Genomic DNA, 21,368 nt, shown 5'->3' on the forward strand with positions numbered 1-21,368 from the left:
ATGTCAGTTCAATTTAAGGAGCTTCCTAACAATTTAGACCTCCAAAAATCTTACCACTTCCTCACTATCCAAAACATACGTATTTCACAGCTCCTGTGGCTGGCTGTAGTCAGAGTTGCGTAATGTGTAAGTTCCTGTGTGGCTTCTACTGTTATGAAGAGGTGTCATCAGAAGTAAATGAGAACTTCTCTAGAAATGAATTCTCATCTCTAAATAAGGGGATTGAAGAAGATTATTTTATTTCTTCTGATTCTCACATTCCATATTCTTCTGCTTATTTCAGAGTAATGGTAGCATGAAACCAGAAAGATTCTTGGCTCTGAATAAGGAGTGAGTTGGACCATGTTTTTAGTTAAAGAGTCCTGACATTTGTATAGTTTATACCAGGGACTGGCAAACTTTGTGTAAAGGGGCAGATAGAACACATTTTTGGCTCTGCAGGCCATATGGTCTCTGTCTCCTATAATAAACATTGCCATTGTAGTATGAAAACAGTCAGATATGTCAATGAATGGGTATGATTGCATGTGGTCCAGTTTGTTGACTCCTGGTTTAGATGAGAATAACTATCTTCTGACCATCTGAAGTTCAGTTGAGAAATCAGGGAAAAACACACTTTATTGATGTAATTTTATTAACTCTGGGTACATAATACAAGTAGTCTTTCACACCTAAAGACAACAATCCAACAAGTTATCATAATTTCAGGTTATACATACTTTAAATTAATAAACTAGGTTTATAAAAGATACAAAAATATTTCACAGGCTTGGGAAGATATGGTCATGAGACTTCATTGTAAGGAGGGGTATAGGATATGTTAAGAGATTTTTCGAACCTACAAAGGACATTTAAAAATTTACACTTGTTAATAAAGTTCTTGCTTAATTTTATCTTCATTCATCAGAAGCCTTAAGTAGAGCAGCTTTCTTTTTATACTTGTCTCCAATCTCTCTAATATTTTCCAAGAGATCTTCAGACATGTATTCTTCGTATTCTCTATCAACTTTAGCAATCTGCTCTTCAAGATGTTTCTAGTAGAAACAATAAACAATTGTTAATATAAAAAACATTAATTTCTTTCAAAGAATTTAATTGTGAAGTGTACAAACAAGCATGTAACAACTGTTAAGGGCAGGAGTAAAAGGGATGCTCTTGAATCTCCTTTTATGCCCTTTCCTAATCATTTCCCCAGAGCCAAACACTCTCCTGAACAGTGCTTTGCTATTCTTTATACTTTACCCTCCACCTCACACAGATATGTATGTATGTAACTCTAAACAGTATACTAGTTTAGTGGTACCTGGTTTTAACCTTCATATTTACTGAATGATATTAAATATAATATTCTTTGACTTTTTTCCACCCAGTACTTTGATTCACTGATGTTAATGCAGATAGTTTCAGTTTATTTATGTACTGCTATATAGTTTCTACTCATGAATATATCAACATTTACTTATCCATTTTACTACAAACGAATTTTTATTTGTTCCCAGGTATGGTAGGCTGAATAGCAGCCTATTCAAAGATGTCCATGGCCTAATCCCCAGAGCCTGTGAATATGTTATCTTTACACAGCAAAGGAATTTTACAGATGTGATTATGTTAAGGATGTTAAGAAAAGGAGACTATTCTGCATTGTCCTGGTGGGTCCAATATAATCACAAGGGTCCTGGTAAGAGGTAATCAGCAGTGTGAGAGTCAGAGAGAAAATATAAAGACAGAAGAGAGGTCAGAGGGGATAGAAGATGCTGTGCTGTTGGCTTTGGAGATGAAGAGGGCACAAGCCAAGGAGTGTAGTTGGCTCTAGAAAATGGAAAAAAACAAACAGATTCCCCTCTAGAGTCTCTAGAAAGATTGTAGCCTGGGAGGCCCATTTTATACTCCTGACTTCCAGAAATATAAGGAAATAGATCTGTGTTGCTTTAAGCCATTAAATTGGGGTAATTTGTTATAGCAGCAACAGGAAACTAATATAGGGTGTTTTCTCATGTGAATGATGGTTTAATGCTTTTGATATGGTGTGTGCACTTGCCAATAAACGGGTTGTTTTCTTACTATTTCAATTATACTGTAACAAATTACAATATACTAGATGGCTTGAAACAACAAGAATTTATTCTCTCATAGTTTTGGAGGATTAAAGTCCAAAATCAAGATGCTGACAGGGCCACTCTATCTCAAGGCTCTAGGGAAGAATCCTTTGCCTCTTACCAGCTTCTAGCAGTTCTGGGTAATACTTACCTTGCAGGTGTGTCACTCTAATTTCTGCCTCCATGTTCGCATGGACTATTATAAGGACATTAGTCCCTAGATTGAGGGCCTACTCTAATCTAGTATGACCTCGTCTTAACTACTACATCCGCAAAGACTTTATTTTCAAATAATGTCATGTTATGAGATTCTGGATAGACATGAATTTTGGGGGGAATACTAGCCAACGTAGTACAGTACCCCAGCACACAGTGTAAAAATTTAATTAAATACCTAGAATGGAACTGTACCATTTTATTGCCAAATTGTTGTCTAAAATTGTTAACATCAATTTAAAACCTGAGCAGTATAAATAAAAACTTGCGATTCTCCATATTCTTGCTGGCATTTAGTATTCTCAAACTTTTTTTTTTTGCCAATTTCTTAAGGGTGGGAAGTGGTGTATCGTTTCATATGTTTATTGGCCATATTAGCTTTCTGTGAAATTCCCATTCAAGTCTTTTGCCCACTTTCTGCACTTATTTTCCAGAGGTCATTATGTATCTGGATGTTAATTCTTTATTAGTTGTTTTTTTTCCCTTTATTTATTAAAATTTTTTTTTAATGTTTATTTTTGAGAGAGAGAGAGAGAGAGAGAGAGAGAGAGCGCGCACAAGCAAAGAAGGGGCAGAGAGAGGGGGAGACACAGAATCTGAAGCAGGCTCCAGGCTCCAAGCTGTCAGCACAGAGCCAGATGTCGGGCTCACAAGCTGCGAGATCATGACCTGAGCTGAAGTCAGACGTTCTACTGACTGAGCCACCCAGGTGCCCCTTCCCTTTATTTATCTGACAGCGAGAGCGAGAGCAAGAGCAAGACTGCATGAGCAGGGGAGAGGCAGAAAGAGAGGGAGACAGAGAGAGGATCCCAAGCAGGCTCCACACTGTCAGCGCAGAGCCCAACACAGGGCTTGAATCCACGAGCCAGAGCTGAAATCAAGAGTCAGGATACAACCTACTGAGCCACCCAGGTGCCTCCCTTTATTAAGTTGTTTAAAAAATATCATCTACTGTTTTGTGGCTTACCTTTCCACTCTTCATGTTTTGATATAGAGATCTTAATTTTAACAAAGCTGAATTTATAAATAATTTCTTTTGTGGTTTGTACTCCTTGTGTCTAATTTAAGAACTTCTTTACAACTCCTGAGGTGTATATATAGTGCCCGTAATTCTTCTAAAAGTTAAAAATTTAGCCTCACATTAATTTCTTAATCCATCTTGAAGTGATTTGTTTCTAGGGTTTAAGGTAGGAATCCCAACTCCGTTAATTGAAAAATTCATTTCACCCCACTGGTTTGCAATAGTACCTCTCTCATAAATCAGTTTGTCTTTGCTCATCATCTATTTCTGTACTCTGAATCAGAGAGATTGGTTTATATGCATCAATACTACAATGGATTAGTTATTATAGCTTAACAACAATTTTTGAGCATCTAAACAGACAAAAAAGATTTTGTGCCCCTCAAGAAGGAAGGAGTCTAGAACAGGAGTCAGAAACCTCTTCCCGAAAAGGGCCAAATAATTTGGCTTGTGGACTATATGTAGTTTGCTGTCTCCTAGTCTAGAATACCAAGCCATATGAGGACCTACATGAGGCTCCAACCAGCAACTGCTCAAAGAAATGCTTTGCCCCAGAGGAAAAATATTCCTTCTAAAGATACCATTAGATACAAACTCCCGTTTTCTTCAAACTTCACCAATTGTAAAATTTCCCCATATTAGGTTTTAAAGATGATTGGTAGACTTATGTGCTCCTTCCATACTTGCCAATTATGTGCCAACCATTATATGTTGTGAATGAATTTTTCTTTTAGGCATCTATTATACATCATCCTTTGGAGAATGAGAAAGTAATTACTCAAATAGTTTTCTGGTCTCTGGTTAAAATTTAACAAATTAACTGGTTGAAAAAGAATCCATGGAAGGCTATAGAACCATTAAGTGGCTGAATTAGGAAGAAGTAGGTAGAATCCAGGTTTTGTGATGTAGGATCCAGCATGTTTTTCCTAGTTCTTAGGAAAGTGAAGAGCACTGGCAAACAAGAAAATGCAGATCAATGTCTTTTAGCAGAAAGGAGGGGAGGTAGGATATTGAGAAGGAAAGCCGGCAAGAGAGGATAAAAAAGGGGCCAGCCAGATGTTGAAGCAGACACTCCCCTTGCATGCTTTTGGCTTCTGTAATCTTGCTTGCCTCTTGCATCAGCCAACTGTCTGCATAACACAACCAATAGTGACCCCCCCCATGCAGCCAATAAGATGTTTCCAAGTACCCAGAAGCTAGTCAGGCATAAAAGAAGGCCAGCACCAGGGCTCAGGTGTTAGCCTTTGGAGAGGACTCTGCTGGGCTGGCACTGGTACAAAATAATCTGTCTTTTCTGATTCCCTGAGTGCATGTTGCTTCCCTCTTCCTGGGTGCCAAGTATTTGCTGTAACATTTTTGGTGCGTTGGCCAGGAAGTCGACAGCCACGCTGGCCTGTTGAGCCACCACTGTTGGAGGCCAGCGGAGAGGCCACTTATCACCAGCCCGTGTGACGGAAAGGAAGGCGTATCCACCGGTGATTTCACTGGACCCCGACCCTTGCCGGGCCTGACAACAGCCGGCCACCAATGTGCTTGAACAGACTCCAGGGGAATAGAAAAGGCCTGTTTCAGGATGTCAGATCGGTAAGTGTCCCGGGGACATCAGAGTGAGTTCAGGCTCACTCTAGAGGTGAAAGGGGAGCTTGATCACCTCCCAGGCGACAGAGGTACGACACAGAACAGGGAAGTCTTGGGTGGAAGTCTGTAATCTGTCTGAATGTGTGTGTTGAATGCCTGTGCTCCACGGTTTTGGCTACAGAGCTTGAGTGGGTCCCACCCTGAAATTCCGATGACCTCATATGGCTCAAGGCAGGATCCAAGTCAGGGGTTTTATACTGACCTGCCAATGCTAAGAGATGTCTAATCCCCATGAGGGGAGTGGCCAGGCAGATAAAACAACCTCTTCTCTTGTGTTTGTCTTGTGACACCGTACATTGGGAGGGACCCATCTAGGATACTAGGATTGGGGGGAAATTCCTCAAAACCAATGGTTTTGGAGTATATGATTAAGAATTTTAAAAAGGGATTTTCAGGTGACTATGGGGTCAAATTGACCCCCGGGAAGTTACACACCCTCTGTGAATTAGAATGGCCTACCTTCCGTATATGCTGGCCCCCTGAGGGCACCCTAGATGTCCCCACAGTCCGAGCTGTTTATAAAGTAGTTACTGGAGACCCGGGCCACCAGAACCCATTCCCATACATTGATCAATGGCTGGAAATAGCCCCAGTCAAGCTTCCTTGAGTCCGGTTCTGCGTTAATAGTAAGGGACAATGAAGGGTCTTAGTGCCACGGGGCGAGAAGACCTCACAGCAGAAAAAATTGCCCCCCATCTTCCAGGAAAATTCAGAAATTCTTCCATTTCTACCACCACATGCCCCCAGCACCCCATCAATTGAGGGAGGGAAACCTTGCCTGCCTGACAGTCTACTTCCGTCAGTCTCGTCTCCGCCGGCAGCCAGTCCACCCCAACCAGAGACACCTGAACCGGTAGGAAGATGCCTTAGGTCTACAGCTCAAGGTCCAAGGTCCCTAATGGCAATTCAGATGCCACTGTGGGAGACTAGGGGAGACTAGGATGCCACTGTCGGGATCCTATGAGAGGGGGGATCAATTTTCTACTACCAACCATTCTTCACTACTGACCTCCTCAACTGGAAACAGCACATACTGCCCTACTCTGAGAAGCCGCAGGTGATGATAGATCTCCTAGAATTCATATTTCAGTCTCACTTCCCTGCTTGGGTTGACTGTAAGCAGCTTCTGCTCACCCTTTTCAACACAGAAGAGCACCAATGAATAGTCACCGAAGCCAGAAAAAGGCTCCAGACTCAGGCACCAGATGGACAACTAGACTTTGAGGCTTGGGCATGGGAGGCTATGCCCGAAGAGAACCCTGCTGGGACCCCAACACAGAAGTGGGAAGGGCCAGATTAGAAAGATACTGACTTGCCTCCCTCCAAGGGGTAAAAGCAGGGGCCAAAAGCCCACCAACATGGCAAAGGTATCTGAGGTCCTAAAAAGCAGAAGAGAGTCCAGCTGACTTCTATAAAAGATTACGTGAAGCCTTCAGATTTTACACTCCATTCGACTCAGAAGCCCCCCAAAACCATCACATGGTCAATACTACCTTCATGGGATAGGCCCAAAGTGACATTAGAGAGAAGTTCCAAAAATTGGAAGGATTCTCTAGAAAGAATCCCACTGAACTACTGAAAATTGCCAACAAGGTTTTTGTAAATTGGGATTGAGTTGCTAGAAAGGAGGCAGACCAAAGAATGAAACAAAAGGCAGCTCTGCTGGTCACAGCCTTGGGGCGACCATCCCCTCTAGAAGGGGCCCCACAGAAACCACAAGGGATTCAAGAACAAAAATGAAGGGCACCACGGGAACAGGATCAATGTGCCTACTGCAAGGAATCTGGACACTGGAAAAATGAATGCCCCAAATGCCAAAAGGGAAAACCAAAAACTTCTGCTCCAGCCTGCCACTACTAACCAGAACCACACAAGGCTGACCTGATTGGACTGGCAGGAGTGGACTCTGATTAGGAAAAACTGGCTTTATCCAACTGGACCCCCATGAGCCCATGGTCAAAATGAAGCCCAAGGCTAGACAATAGACTTCATGGTCGACACTGGGGCTGAACACTCTGTGTGACACAGAAGGTGGCACCTCTGTCTGGTCGAGAAGTCACCATCATAGGAGTCACTGAGATGCAAACCCAAAGGACATTTTGTGGTCCCCAACAATGCCAGCTGGGTGGTCACCAAGCAGTTCATGAATTCCTGTATCTACCTGACTGCCTGGTCTCACTGTTATGTAGAGACCTCCTTGACAAGTTGGGTGCAGGAATAGCCTTCACCTTGGATAGAGAGATACAATTGTGCCTAAATGAAAAGACCCAGCCCATGATTTTGTCCCTGATGATTCCACGAGAAGAGGAACAGAGATTATACACTTCCCCTCCTGGTGAGCCAACTGTGGCCCCCAAGCTAGAAGCTGAATTCCCTTCAGTTTGGGCAGAAGGAAACCACCCTGGTCTGGCAAAAAAACCACCCCCTAATATTAACTGACCTAAAGCCAGGGACTCAACCAGTCAAAATACACCAATATATGGTCCCACGGGTGGCACACCTGGGGATCAAGACACACTTGGACAGTTTACTCAAATGGGGACTTCTAAAATGATGTCAGTCCCCATGGAATACTCCCCTGCTGCCTGTGAAAAAGCCTGGGACAAATGATTACCACCCTGTACAGGACCTAAGAGCAATTAATGAAGCAGTCATCACACTGCATTCAGGGTTGCCTAACCCATACACTCTACTAGGACTCATACCCTCTGAGGCAGGATGGCTCACATGTCTGGATTCAAAGGACATCTTCTTCTGTCTCTAGCTAAGGCCTAATTGTCAACCCCTATTTGCCTTTGAATGGGAAAACCCTACCACAGGGGCACAGGAACAATTCATTTGGACTAGGCTGCCACAAGGATTCAAAAATTCACCAAACTTGTGGGGCGCTGCCATCTGACTTAGCCAGGTTTCCGGGATGGGACTCCTCCAATAAATAAATGGACAATCTCCTGCTAGCCAGTTGCATGCAAACCAAAAGCTGGGAGGAACCAGGGCCCTACTCAGGCTACTATCAGAGGCGGGATACCGGGTATCAAAGAAAAAGGCACGGATCTGTCAACAGGAAGTTAAGTATTTGGGCTTCAAAATTACCCAAGGTAAATGGATGGTGGGAGCCAAAAGGAAACAGGCAGTCTGTGCCATTCCAGTTCCCACTACCCGTGGGCAGATCCGAGAGTTCCTGGGAGCAGCAGGATTCTGTTGAATATAGACCCCAGGGTTCTCGGAGTTGGCTAGACCTCTATACGAAGCACTAAAGGGGGGAAGAAAGGGCACCCCTTTTTTGGGGCCCTAATCAAGAAGAGGTATTCAAGACCATAAAAACAAAACTTACAGAGGCACCAGCCTTGGGACTCCCAGAGGTACCACGAGATTTCAACCTGTTCGTACATGAAAGCAATGGGGTAGCCCTGGGGGTTCTCACCCAGGAATTTCGTTGCACCTTGGCAAAGACCAGTGGCATACCTTTCAGAGCAGACTGACTCAGTTGCAGTAGGATGGCCACCCTGTTTGAGGGCCCTGGCAGCCACCACACTTTTAATCAAGGCAGCAGATAAACTCATGTTGGGACAAAACCTAAATATTAAGGTTCCCCATTCTGTTATTACCATGATGAATGCCAGAGGGCAACACTTGCTAACTCATGCTGGGATGACACAATATCAGGGACTACTATAGGAAGACCCATGAATAAGACTGGAAGCCGTAAAAACTCTAAACCCTGTCACTTTCCTGCTGGCAGCGGTGGGGCCCCCAGAGCATGATTGTTTAGAGGTACTTGATGAAGTATATTCTAGCTGACCCGAACTATCAGACAGGCCCTTACAAAATCCTGACCTCATCCTGTACACCGATGGCAGCAGCTTCATGAATGAAGGCAAAAGACATGCCGGTTATGCAGTAATCTCTGATTTTGAGGTCATAGAAGCAAAGGCCCTTCCACAAGGGTGGTCAGCCCAAAGAGCAGCTGTGGGCCCCAATAAGAACACTAGAACTCAGTAAAGACAAATGGGTCAACATACACACTGACTTGCGCTATGCCTTTGCCACTTTACATATACATGGGGCTCTCTACAAGGAGAGGACTTTTGACTGCAGGAGGAAAAGAAATAAAAAATCAGGAAGAAATCCTGAAAATATTAAGTGCAGTCTGGGAACTAAGGGAAGTAGCAGTCATTCACTGCAAGGGACACGAAAGAGAAAAAGACTCAGTGGCAGAAGGTAACTGATGGGCAGACGTTGCAGCTAAACAAGCAGCAGGAGAACAAACAACACCTTCGAAAATCATGCTGGTCCTGGAACTGCCAACTTCCCCAAGGTACACAATCCAAGAAACAAAATGGGCACAACAGGAAAAGGGAAGCCAGACAAAAGAAAGATGGTGGGTACTTCTAGACCAAAGAGTATATATATGGGAACAGCTAGCCCACCAGGTGGCTCTCCCAAAAGCATGAGCTCACCCGCCTAGGAAAAACCGCCCGTGAAATCTTACTGAGCTGTTACTATGTAATTGCTCGACTCCCATCCCTCTGTACCTCGATCTCTCAACACTGCCCCTGTGCTCAAAATAACGCTAAATAAGGCCCTAATGGGCTCATGGGAATCTAATGCTGTGGTCAAGCATCCTTTGAAGATTTGGAGGTGAACTTTACCAAAATAAGACCCATTGGAGGATATAAATTTCTTCTGGTATTCATCTGCACATTTTCAGGTTGGGTTGAGGCCTACCCTACATGCACCGAAAAAGCAAGAGAAGCAACTAATGCTCTGCTAAGGGGTATCATTCCCAGACATGGAATGTCGTTAACCATAGGCTCAGACAACGGCCCAACCTTTGTGCCCGAGGTGCTGCAACAAGTCCAAAACCCTAGGTATCCAATGGAACTTACATGCAGCCTACCGGCCCCAGAGTTCAGGGAAAGTGGAATGTGTGAACCAGACCCTTAATTAGCCATGGCCACACTATGTCAGGAAACTAACTTGCCCCGGCCAGATATACTATCCCTAGTTCTCTGAATATGCTGTACACCACAGACAAAAATAGGATTCTCCCCATTTGAGATCCTATACAGAAGACCCCACCTACTAGTCAAATTCAGGGGAGACTTGACAGAGCTAGGGAATTTGGAAATACAAAAACAACTAAAAGGATTAGGGAAAACTATATTTGAGATACATAGATGGGTGACAGACAAGATACCCATTTCCCTAGGAACAACTGTACACCCTCAAAAACCTGGGGATCAGGTTTGGATAAAAGATCGGCAAAGGGAACCAATGAAACCTACCTGGAAGGGACCCTATTTAGTTGTGCTAACCATGCCCATAGCCCTCAAGGTTGCAGGACTAACTGCCTGGATCCACCGTTCACGAGTAGAGGCAGCCCATCTGTCACCTGATAACCACTTGGAATGGAAAGTAACTGCCAACCAGAAAAGTCCTCTACAGATCACCCTTAAGAAGATGGCAGACGATAAGCAGCCTGCAGCCAACACCTGAGAACACTCTATAACCAGAAGCTTAAGGAAATCATGAAGTGACCTAAATGAATTACAGCAACTCGTTCTCTCAAATTTCATTGTCATCCCTATTTCTCTTTCCATACTTGTTGCTATACTCTTTGCTGTAGGGGCCGACACAAGTTATTCCTGCAGATTGGCACCTCAGTCACAAAACCTTGTTAGCCTTCTTCTACTTATTAGTGTCAGGATGCCTTATTCTCCTTAGCTGTAGATGATCTGAGTTGTGATTGATATCTTTCTCTGCATGTTTGTTCTCTGCCTTTATAACTGTCTCCTACCTCAGGATGGAATCATTCTCTCCAATGCTGAATCAGCCTTGTCTCCTATCCCTGTTGCACATATACCTGTTTCTAACATGCTCAAAAGGAATCTTCTCCACTTACCAACCGTGTACTTGTTCCACTTACCACTGCCACTCTTGGAACCTTCCTCCCTGACTGGAGGGATGTGTCAAGGATCTTCTGCTGTCTTTTGCCTCCATGAGGGAAAGCCCTATATTACAGGCCCAGGTTGCCCTATTACTCCACTATCTCTTCCTCTGCTCATATTCCCTTCCCTATTCCCATTCCTTCTCTTGCTCCTCTGGCCATAAAAGATGAGATAATACCATGCCTTTGTGCCATTGTTTATCCCCACATGCCAGACAGATGTTATAATGCCAGGAGGATCACTACCTTAACAGGAATGGGAGAACTTACTGGATGGGAAAAATAAAAATAAGACGCTATTGGGGGCTGCCTGATCCAACCTGCCCTGATGTTCTCCATGCCTGTTGGGTCACTGCTAACCCAACCTATTGGCCTTTGCCTAGACTTGAATTGGGCAGACCGCTTGATTTAGATCCCTGTCTGCACCAGGTGTTGAGTACAACTCATCGCCTCCTCCATGATACCAATCCCAGTCTGGCCAGAGCCTGATGGCTCTGCTTTCCACAGGCCCCCCCGCCCCTTTAAGCAGCTACTCCAATCACACAGGCAACTGTAAATGTTACCCTATTAACTCCTCAACCACTTATTATCATAAATTATCCAAGGACCTAATGGATGACATAGAATGAGTGGCCAAATGTCTCGTGGTTTTACAGGATCAAGTAGACTCCTTAGCAGCAGTAGTCTTATAAGACAGGAGAGGGCTAGACCTGTTAACTCCTGAAAAAGGAGGACAGTGTCTCTTCCTAAATGAGGAATGCTGCTTCTATGTTAACCAATCAGGGATAGTTAGAGATATGGCCCAACAACTAAGGGAGTGGATCATCAAACGGAGGCAAGAATTAGCAGACTCATGGAACTCTTGGAGCAACATATGGAACTGGGCATCCTGGATCCTCCCTTGAGCCGGTCTTCTCCTAATGCTTTTCATAGCCCTCCTGTTTGGTCCTTATATTCTGAACATGCTAACCAGGTTTGTTTCCTCTGGCCTAGAAGCCATAAACTCCAGATGATGCTCCAGTTGGACCATTATAGCTGTCACTACTCCCCATTGGATGAAGAACCCTACCTATCACACCCCTCCCTTTGATGCCCCTGTTCAGCAGGAAGAAGCCAGAATGGTTTTTGCCCCTCCTCCTGTGACAGCAAGGGGTTCTCTGCCCCCCACAAACTGATTTTCTCTAAGGCTACAGAAGCCTGAGAATCAAGAGGGGGTAATGAGAGGGAATGCGGGCAAGAGCAGATAAAAAAGGGGCCAGCCAGATGTCTGAGGCTGGATACTCCCCTTGCATGCTTTTCGCTTCTGTAATCTTGCTTGCCTCAGTTGCATCAGCCAGCTGCCCATGTAGTACAACCGATAGTACCCCACCCCATGGTGCAGCCAATAGAATGTTTCCAAGTGCCTAGAAGCTAGCCAGGCATGAAAGAAGGCCAGCACCAGGGCTCAGGGCTCAGCCTTTGCAGGTGACTCCGCAGGGCTAGCACTGGTGCAAAATAAACAGTCTTTTCTGATTTTCCGAGTGCGTGTCACTTGTCTCTTTCTGGGTGTCACGTATTTGCTGTAACAATACCATATGTTCCGTTTTCAATAAATGGAAGACTGTCAATGTGATATAATGAGTTTTTTTCCTCTTAATCCATTCACAATTGGAAATATATTGCCATCTAAAAAACTACCCAGGAATTTTAAAGTTTAGCATTTGCCTTGGCTTTTAGACTCCGTACAGCAGATTGGAGGAATAGTGTTATTGTTGAACTTTCAAGCTATGCTTCATGTTTCCTAAGTACTCTATTCAATATTTTATAAGTACTCTACATGAAATTAACAAAGAGGAAAAATATTTGTCATAACACATGTTCTTTCATTTTAGTGGATTCTAAAGTGTGTTGATATGTTTTCAGTATGCAGAATGTGGCTTGGCACATGATATAATAAATATCATTATATGCTGTTTATGTGAAAAAAACAGATTACTTTATGAAATGCACAGATGTCCCCTTACCATACCACTAAACAAGATTCTTCTGATAAATTTTCACTAGAACATATTTTCCATAGAAATGCAATTTATCATTTGTATCTGTAGAAGCAAAACGGAAATATCGTTTTTAAAAAGCTTTCTTAGCATGTAGGGGAGACCTTCATACACTTACCTCTACAGACCCTACATGTGTAGCAACCATCTCTAAAAGACGCTGCAAGTTATTTCCCACTTTTCGTCTTTCTTCGGTTGTGGTCTGCACAACTAGTTGGTATCTGTAGAATAAACAGTCTTATTTGTGTTGCTTAGGAAAAACTTAATGTATCAGTTCTAGTTAGCTCACTTCTTTTCATATTCAATAAGACCACGTTGTGATTGTATATGTGCTGTTTGCTTCTCAACCATTGAAACCAAAAAACATTTTCAAAGATCCTTTGCAAGCAACAAAACAATACAGCACCAAAGCCTCATGCTTTAACATATAACATCTGGGAGCAAATGGTCTTAATTGAATCTCCAAAAAGACTGTAAACTTAAATGCTTTCAGGGGCAAGGCATTAAATACATTTGAATGGGGGAGTGGGAGTCTTACCTTTAGGCATGCAAATTCAAATTAAAAACAAAAACTGCAAGCCAAAAAACCCTTCAGCTGAGTTTTTTATCCCTAAACTACAAATAAGCAAATGAAGAGGTATGATTTTCTGAAGGGTTGTACTTCTAACCTAAAAGTGAAATTTTTTTAGTTGAGGGCCCCTTTATTGAAACTTTAGAAAAAAGAGCATATGGATTACCTATTCGGTATGTTGATTTTACATAGGTTGCATGAGAGAATTATATACAAAAAGGCAGAATATTCTTTCAAAAAGGGATGTCGCTATTTTAGTTACTGTTAATAAACAATGTGGCTAAAACTTTTCCTATGTAAGGTTTAAAATAAGGGAAACCAAGAGAGAAAACTTGACAGTGTGTAATTTGATAATGAAGAACTTCTAAGAAATGTAACATAATATATACAGTTAAGCTGCTTGTTTGGAAATATGTATTTGTTCCAACTGGACTGATATATTATGTAGCAATTTGAGCATAATGCAAAATTTGTATTTGCTTATGCCATTTCCTTCCTTCCCTTTTTTTTTAAAGTTTATTTATTTATTTTTGTACTCTCTACACCCAACGTGGGGCTCAAACGCACAGTCCTGAGATTAAGAGTTGCATGCTCTTCCAATGGAGGCAGCCAGGCATTCCTATATGCCTTTGCCTTCTTGAGAAAACACTAAGTGAATGTAGAAAGCTGTACTCAGCTGAATCCAGATGCAAAGGAATACACAAAACACATTAGCCCACAAATGTGTGTGTGTACCAGCTCTGTCAGTTCATTGCATTGTGTGATGAGCCACATGCATCCACATCTGGTGTTAAATCTTTCCATCTGAGGGGCACCTGGGTAGATCAGTTGGTTAAGTGTCTGACTTTAGCTCAGGTCATGGTTTGTGAGTTCAAGCCCCACACTGGGTCTGTCAGTGCAGAGCCTGCTTCGGATCCTTTGTCCGCCTCTCTATCCATCCCCAGCTTGTACTCACTCTCTCTCTCTCTCTCAAAAATAAATAAAAACATTAAAAAAAAACCTTTCCATCTGATTTTAGGTAATCCTCCTTCCACCCCATCTCAATAATTTACAAGTTGCAACCTTTTGAATGCTCATTCCCATAGGCAAACTTCAAGTCTTTTTAAGATAAAGTGTCATATTTATCATAGCATTTATGTATTTCTTAACCATTTACAATGTGTACAATTGTGCTAACATTTTTGTTCGGTTCCTATCTTTTGTTTCTGTGTCACTGACAGAGATTTTGAGTGTTGTGCCCTAATCTCAATTTTCCTATAAGTCCTGATTTTTTATTGCATGATTTTGTGGTGCCTATTATGAGGACACAAGTTGTGTTATAGAACGATTGTATGATTTATAGTATATAGTTTACTATATAATACATGTGATCTCTAGAAAGTATACATATCTTAAAAATACTAACAAATAGCCAAAGTATTTAAATTGATTTAAAATTTTATGTTGTTTTCAGGGTTTAAAAGTTATTTATTAATTAGATCTAAAAATAAATGATTCCTGGGGCACCTGGGTGGCTCAGTCTTGTTATGCATCTGACTCCTGGTTTCGGCTCAGGTCATGATCTATTCATGGGATGGAGTCCTGCATTAGGCTCTGCGCTGACAGCATGCAGCCTGCTTGGGATTCTCTCCCCCTCTCTCTTTGCCCCTCCCCTGCTTGCACGCATGTGTTCTCTCAAAATAAATAAATAAAAACATTTAAAAAGGAATGATTTTTTATAATAGTTGCAGAATATATTTGTTTAGGGACAGTATCTCAAGTTATAAGCTGCTTTCATGTAAGTACTGTTCATTACTCCTTCTCCCCCAAATAGCTCTATAATATAAATCAAAGCAAATAAATGAAGATCTAGTAAAAAGTTAAATAATTAACCTGAAAATACACATTATAAATCTTGGTGACACAAACTTACTCTCGCTGAATAGCATCTAATTCATTCATAGCTTCACTGAGGCCCTCGTTAACAGCGCTCTCCAGCAGGTGCTTGTGCTTCTCCAAGGACTCCAGCTCATTGGCACATTTTTTGTCCTCTTCTTCAGCTTCCTATCAAGATAAAGCCACCCTTGTGGTGTGTGATACTCAAGTTCTATATACTGCATATACTATGTATACTCCACGTACCATATATATGTGAAGCATTGGAAAAAAATCAGGTTGCATCACCATTTGTATTCTCAGAATGTGTACTATTTTACATGTAAGAGACTTTAAAATGCTCCGTTGGGAATTTTATAGTGTCAACTTAAATGCAATCTAAATGTGACCTTCTCAACAGGCCTGTATAGAATTCACTCAGCAGTATTTTCAAGTATGTACTATAGGAAATCTTATGATACTGATTTGAATTTTTCCTATGATCATCAAAAAGGCCTTTTATATAGGCAAAAATGTGGGTCACTTTCATACTACTTTTATTTCACAAGTGTATTAATTATGCACAGGCAAAGGAGCTCAGGGTCATCAATTCTTAGGTTTCTTAAAATGAAATATGAGAGCCTTTCACTGCAGTGCTTTAAGAGAATAAACTGAGGTACTGTCATGGAGAACATATGAAAAAATACAAATGATTACCAATTGCCTCATATTTCACATGTAGATCACATTACCGTGGCATATTTTCTAAAAATTTTACCCTGCCTAACAAAATGTATAGTCCCTAAACATAATACAGTACACGGCCAAGAGATAAGTTTTCAATTCCTGCTACTTTTTTGGTGTAACCAAGTAAATAATATTGGTATGACTAAAATTTTCACCTAAATTGGATAGGTGGTAATGAACAGTCACATGAGTGCTTCCCTAAGTAAAATGCTGGCCAGAAAGGGGATGAATTAGAGGTGGTGGGAAATGAACCCACATTCTAGATTTCATACAAATGGTCTTTGAAATTTGGTCAAGATAGTCAGTTTGCAATGACTCTTTACAGGCTATCCCATATACACAGGCCTTACTGGAGGTTTATGCTTTAGGAGTACTTAACACTAAATCTCTATAAAAGGTAGAAGAGATTATTTTTAAAACATGTTTTGGTCTTACAAGCATGCAGAATCTTATAAGCAAGTCTAAAATATTAATTAGACAGTAAACATGTTCTAGGATATAACAGCCCAATTCCAGAAAAAAATCCTTTAAAAGAACAAAATAACTCTTTAAAATAAACTTTGGAAGATGAGACTAAAACACAAGTTATAGGATATGGCTTAGAGATTCAGTTAGATGTCGGAACATGTAAATATTATGACATAGTTTGGCTCACCTATATAGACTATGACAAAGTTCTTACCTTAACTTTTTGTTGGTAAAGATCATCCAGCTTTTGAACTTCTTCTTTCAGAGTTCTTACACCTCTCCTGCTTTCTGTTATCATTGTATTTAACTTGGGGAAAAAAAGTTTGGTTGAGAAATCACAACCATACATCAAAAACATCTTAATAAGTTATAGAACTTTCATATTATCAAGTCTACTAACTGAACCACGTTATTCTCACCTATCATTTATACCCCAAATTTATTATTCCCCAAAGAGGAATTTCAAGCAACAACAAAAAAACTTATGTTTTTTAACATATAATACTTAAATGCAGAGTGGCATTGGTTAGGAATAAAAAATGTGGCTTAATTCTCAGTAAAATAATGATACCAATAACTTCTTCCAATAGTAGCTGTGGGAGTGTCTTTAAGCTCTATACTGTAACAATATTATACATATTACATATACTCTTAACATTTTAATATTAATTTATTAGTACATATAAGTTGTTTTGCCCTCTAGTGTTGAAGTCTAGCTTTACTTAGACTTGATCTATTTTGTTAGCTATCTAGTTTCCCATTTGTTTACTTTCTAGAAGAAAAGAGAAGTATGAATAGTGATTTCATTGGATGTCTGCTAACTGGTTATTAGTCAGTGCTTCCTTCCAAAAAGTAATAAAGTAACCACATTTAGTCTTATTAAACTTTGAGCTTTAAGATCTGTTGAAACCAAAACTAAAGAAAAAAAAGTGTTTCCAAAGTTCAATTCCTGTCAACAAGTGCTAATACCAGGTGATACCAGTAATTAATACGGAACGTTTTCCAGCTAGACCAAGAAGGTATTTCTTGCATGAAACAGAATATAGCAAAATGTATAAATAAGCTGGATATATTTTTTTTAAGTTTATTTATTTTTGAGAGAGAGTGAGAGAGCGAGTGAGCACAAGCTGGGGAGGGGCAGAGAGGAGAGACAGAATCCAAAGCAGGCTACAAGCCATCAGCGCAGAGCCTGATGTGAGGCTCGAACTCACGAACTATGAGATCATGACCTGAGTCAAAACCAAGAGTTGGACCCTCAACTGACTGCGCCACCCAGGCGCCCTGCTGGATCCTTCCTTAAAAGAACGATTCAACACATATATGAAGTTATAAAAAAATTATGTTTATATATATATTTGGGAAAAATTTAATGAAGCAATTGTTATTTGGTAAAAGATAGGATGGTAAAATGACTACATATTTATTAAAAAAACTTGCATATACTTCACATTCAATTATCAAAGTCCGTTAGTAAGGAATATTCTTTTCCTATTTTACAAATGAGAAGAGTTGGCTACAATAAATGCTATTCGCTTAGGATCATGCAACCAGCATATGCCCCGAACTCCAAACTACATGTTCTACTAACTCCCAGGACTTTTCTATACCACCTGACTTTCAAGTTATTTTAAAGGATGGAGTTACTGAAGCTACTGTTGGGCAGGAAAAAATTTTCTCTGCCATTAAAATTCTTTTGGCTGATCTAAGAATTAAACTGACATGAGACCGATTAACAGGAGAGAATCAAATTTAATTTCGTATGTATGGGGAATCCACAAAGATATGAGATTCTAAAGACAGGCAAAATGAAGTATGAGTGTTATCCTGAACTAAGGATAAGGGTAGGGGCCTGGGACTTCAAGAAAAGGACAGCAATTCATGGGAAGATGAAAAGAGTAAGTGTTTGTTGAACAAATGTTTGCTGGGCCACACAGACACAATGGGACACAGAAAGGAATTTTAACAAAGGGACTTTGCTAAGTTCCTCCCTGTCTACCACCCCCAGTTTGTATTATACTATAGTTATCTGTGGTGATAGCTGTCTTCTGGGAGCAGATCCTTTAAATTCTTTTAGGCAGTTAGGGGATGGAGATCAAAGTTTCTGAGTCTTTTGGGCCTTGAATGTTTTCAGCTCTAAATAAGCTGCATGCCAAATGGCACATCTTGGGACAATGTGCCCTTGGCCTTGACACTATAAACTTCCAGTCTAAAGACATATTATTTCTGAAATAACTACCAAATTAAACAAGTTGTTGCATTAAGTTTACCTGCAATAAGACCAATGGACACCCAAATAACCAGACTTCCACTAGGCTGTCATGTTTGGTCAAAATCATGTTTACTTATCTCTGAGCAGCTTCTACCTTCCATGTAAGCTTTATCAAAGTTTCATCAATTGAATATTCCCCTCTCCAGTTACAAAAATATACATTTCCATGGTGGCAAATAAGGAAAAGCTTAAAGAAAATAACAATTACCAATAATACTACAATCCCAAAGAACCACTATTAATATTTGGCATACTTCTTCTAGTATTTTTCATTCATTCATTCATTCATTCATTCACTCATTCATTCAATAAGCAAGTGTCCAGCAGTTTATAAGCAAAGAAGATATCATTAGTTACTTTAATTAGATGATTTTTTTTTTCTTCTGTCATTGAGAAGACAGAAGCCACTATAGTAGAATTCCATCACTTCTTGCCTTCAGTCAACCCAACCAAAATATTTGTTTGAGACCTTTCCTTCTTCCTTCCAGTCAGTTTCAGGATGCAGGACACCCATTTTACTCATGAAGATAAGCAACACATTTAGCTCTTTTCTGGACCCCAAGCCTTCATATTTCTTCATGAACCATATTCAAATCCATCAATCCTTTTTGATCATAATTTCTTAAACTTTACTATCTTTCCCTTGAATGCACTCATCTTAAAAACAATTTTTTTAATGTTTATTTATTATTGAAAGACAGAGCAAGACAGAGCATGAGCATGGGAGGGGCAGAGAGAGGAGGAGACAGAGAATTTGAAGCAGACTCCAGGCTCTGAGTTGTCAGCACAGAGCCTGACGCAGGGCTCGAACCCACCAACTGCAAGATCATGACCTGGGCCCAAGTTGGATGCCCAGCCGACTGAGCCACCCAGGCGCCCCTGAACGCACTCATCTTTAAAACCAAACAACTCCCTCCCCCACCAAAAAACCCCACTGCACAAAAATGAAAACCTTTTCCATACACCACTTCCTATTATTCCATTTTCTTTCCTCAGACTCAAACTTTTGTGATAGTCTAATTTGTAGTAGTTCATAGAGAGTAAACTATTCATATTCTACAGCATCTTCCTCTACTACCATTAAACTTCAGTCTATAATAATATGCTTTCTGGTTCCTCTGCTTCACGAAGTTGCTTTTGCAGATATCACCAGTAACATCTCAATTACTAAAGTCAATGAACACCTTTCAGACTTAATCTTATTAGATATCTATCTAACATTTGTAGTTGCTGATCACTCCCTCCTGAAATTCCCTTCCTTGGTTTCTATGACCATGGAAGCTCCTAGTTTTCTCTTTTAAGTTTTGAGAGGTCCTTCTAATTCTTCCTTACAGATTTCTCTTTCTCTGCTTGTACTTTGGTAGTGGATGTTCTCCCAGGATTCTGATCTTTGCTGTATTCTTATCTATTCACTTGTGAGAGCTCTCTTTCTCTCTCTTTCTGTCTCTCTCTCATTTTCACACTTGAAAGATCTCCTGGCTTTAATTACTACATGCTAAGAGATACTTATTTACAACTATGCCCAAACTTCAACTTCCTACAGGGCATTCTCCACTTTGATGTCCTAGAGACCTGAAACTCAGCATACCCCAGCCTGAAATTCTTCTATACCCTTCTCTTGTATTCTTTATCAACGTTCTAGAATATCACCACTGAAAGATCCTCTTCTTGACCAAACCATTCATGCTCTCCTGAACTCTTCTTTCTTTTTTTAAATATTTACTTATTTTTGAGAGACACAGAGCATGAGTGGGGATGGGCAGAGAGAGAGAGAGAGAGAGAGGGAGATACAGAATCTGAAGCAGGCTTCGGGTTCTGAGCTGTCAGCACAAAGCTCGACAGGGGCTTGAACTCACAAACTGCAAGATCATGACCTGAGCTAAAGTCAGACACCTAAATGACTGTGCCACCCAGGTGCCCCTGACCTCTCTTTCTGGCTTGTGTTTGTCCTCTATATTGTTCAGATTTAGCAAGAACCATGCTAACACAATTTAATCAGAATCCCTAACCTCAATATCTAATCAGGTTCCTCATTCTCCAACATCTCCCAGTTGATATCTGATCACCTTGACCTGCCTTCAGTATAAACCCTATTAGGTCGGTTTAGACAGAATCCTCCCTTACCCCTAGCATTTCCCTCAGTAAATTTTTATCCACTGATCTGCACACTACTCCTTGGTTATTAATTCCCAGTTTTTCTTTCAGTTGTACTTGGAGATAAGCCCAATGTTTCTCACCTACTATAAAACTTCTTTGTAATAGCTCCCCCTTGAATAAAGTCTACCTTACCACCATTAAGTGTCATGGCTAATTTTTCTTTTCCTTTAACAGCATATACCAAAGGTGGACACCTGCATTCTTAATTTCTTTCTTCCTTAACCTTCACATCCAAATAGACCACTAAATTACATAGTCTCAATCTTTATATTTCTTTTTTCCATTGTCACTGCAATAGCCTTGGTTTGAGGCTTTACTTATCACTCAGGATACTGTTAGGTCTCT

At 40.8% G+C, this 21,368-nt stretch overlaps 1 protein-coding gene across 2 annotated transcripts in view; it reads right to left on the bottom strand.

Annotated features, from left to right (window-relative positions):
• Positions 1–603: 603 nt before the first annotated feature.
• NDC80 (NDC80 kinetochore complex component) overlaps positions 604–21,368 on the bottom strand; it is a 61,476-nt gene continuing 40,711 nt past the window's right edge. Inside the window, exons 13-16 of one of the 2 annotated variants that reach the window (XM_053206148.1) lie at positions 16,812–16,904; positions 15,441–15,571; positions 13,076–13,178; positions 604–1,034 (exon numbers count right to left, since the gene is read on the bottom strand). In XM_053206148.1, coding sequence (XP_053062123.1) covers positions 897–1,034; positions 13,076–13,178; positions 15,441–15,571; positions 16,812–16,904 — 465 coding nt within the window. In that variant the 3' untranslated portion in view covers positions 604–896. The remainder of the gene's footprint in view (positions 1,035–13,075; positions 13,179–15,440; positions 15,572–16,811; positions 16,905–21,368) is intronic. The other variant, XM_015084267.3, reaches the window with a different exon arrangement.

Source organism: Acinonyx jubatus, chromosome D3, assembly GCF_027475565.1.
Source record: "Acinonyx jubatus isolate Ajub_Pintada_27869175 chromosome D3, VMU_Ajub_asm_v1.0, whole genome shotgun sequence".
Classification (NCBI taxonomy): Eukaryota; Metazoa; Chordata; class Mammalia; order Carnivora; family Felidae; genus Acinonyx; species Acinonyx jubatus.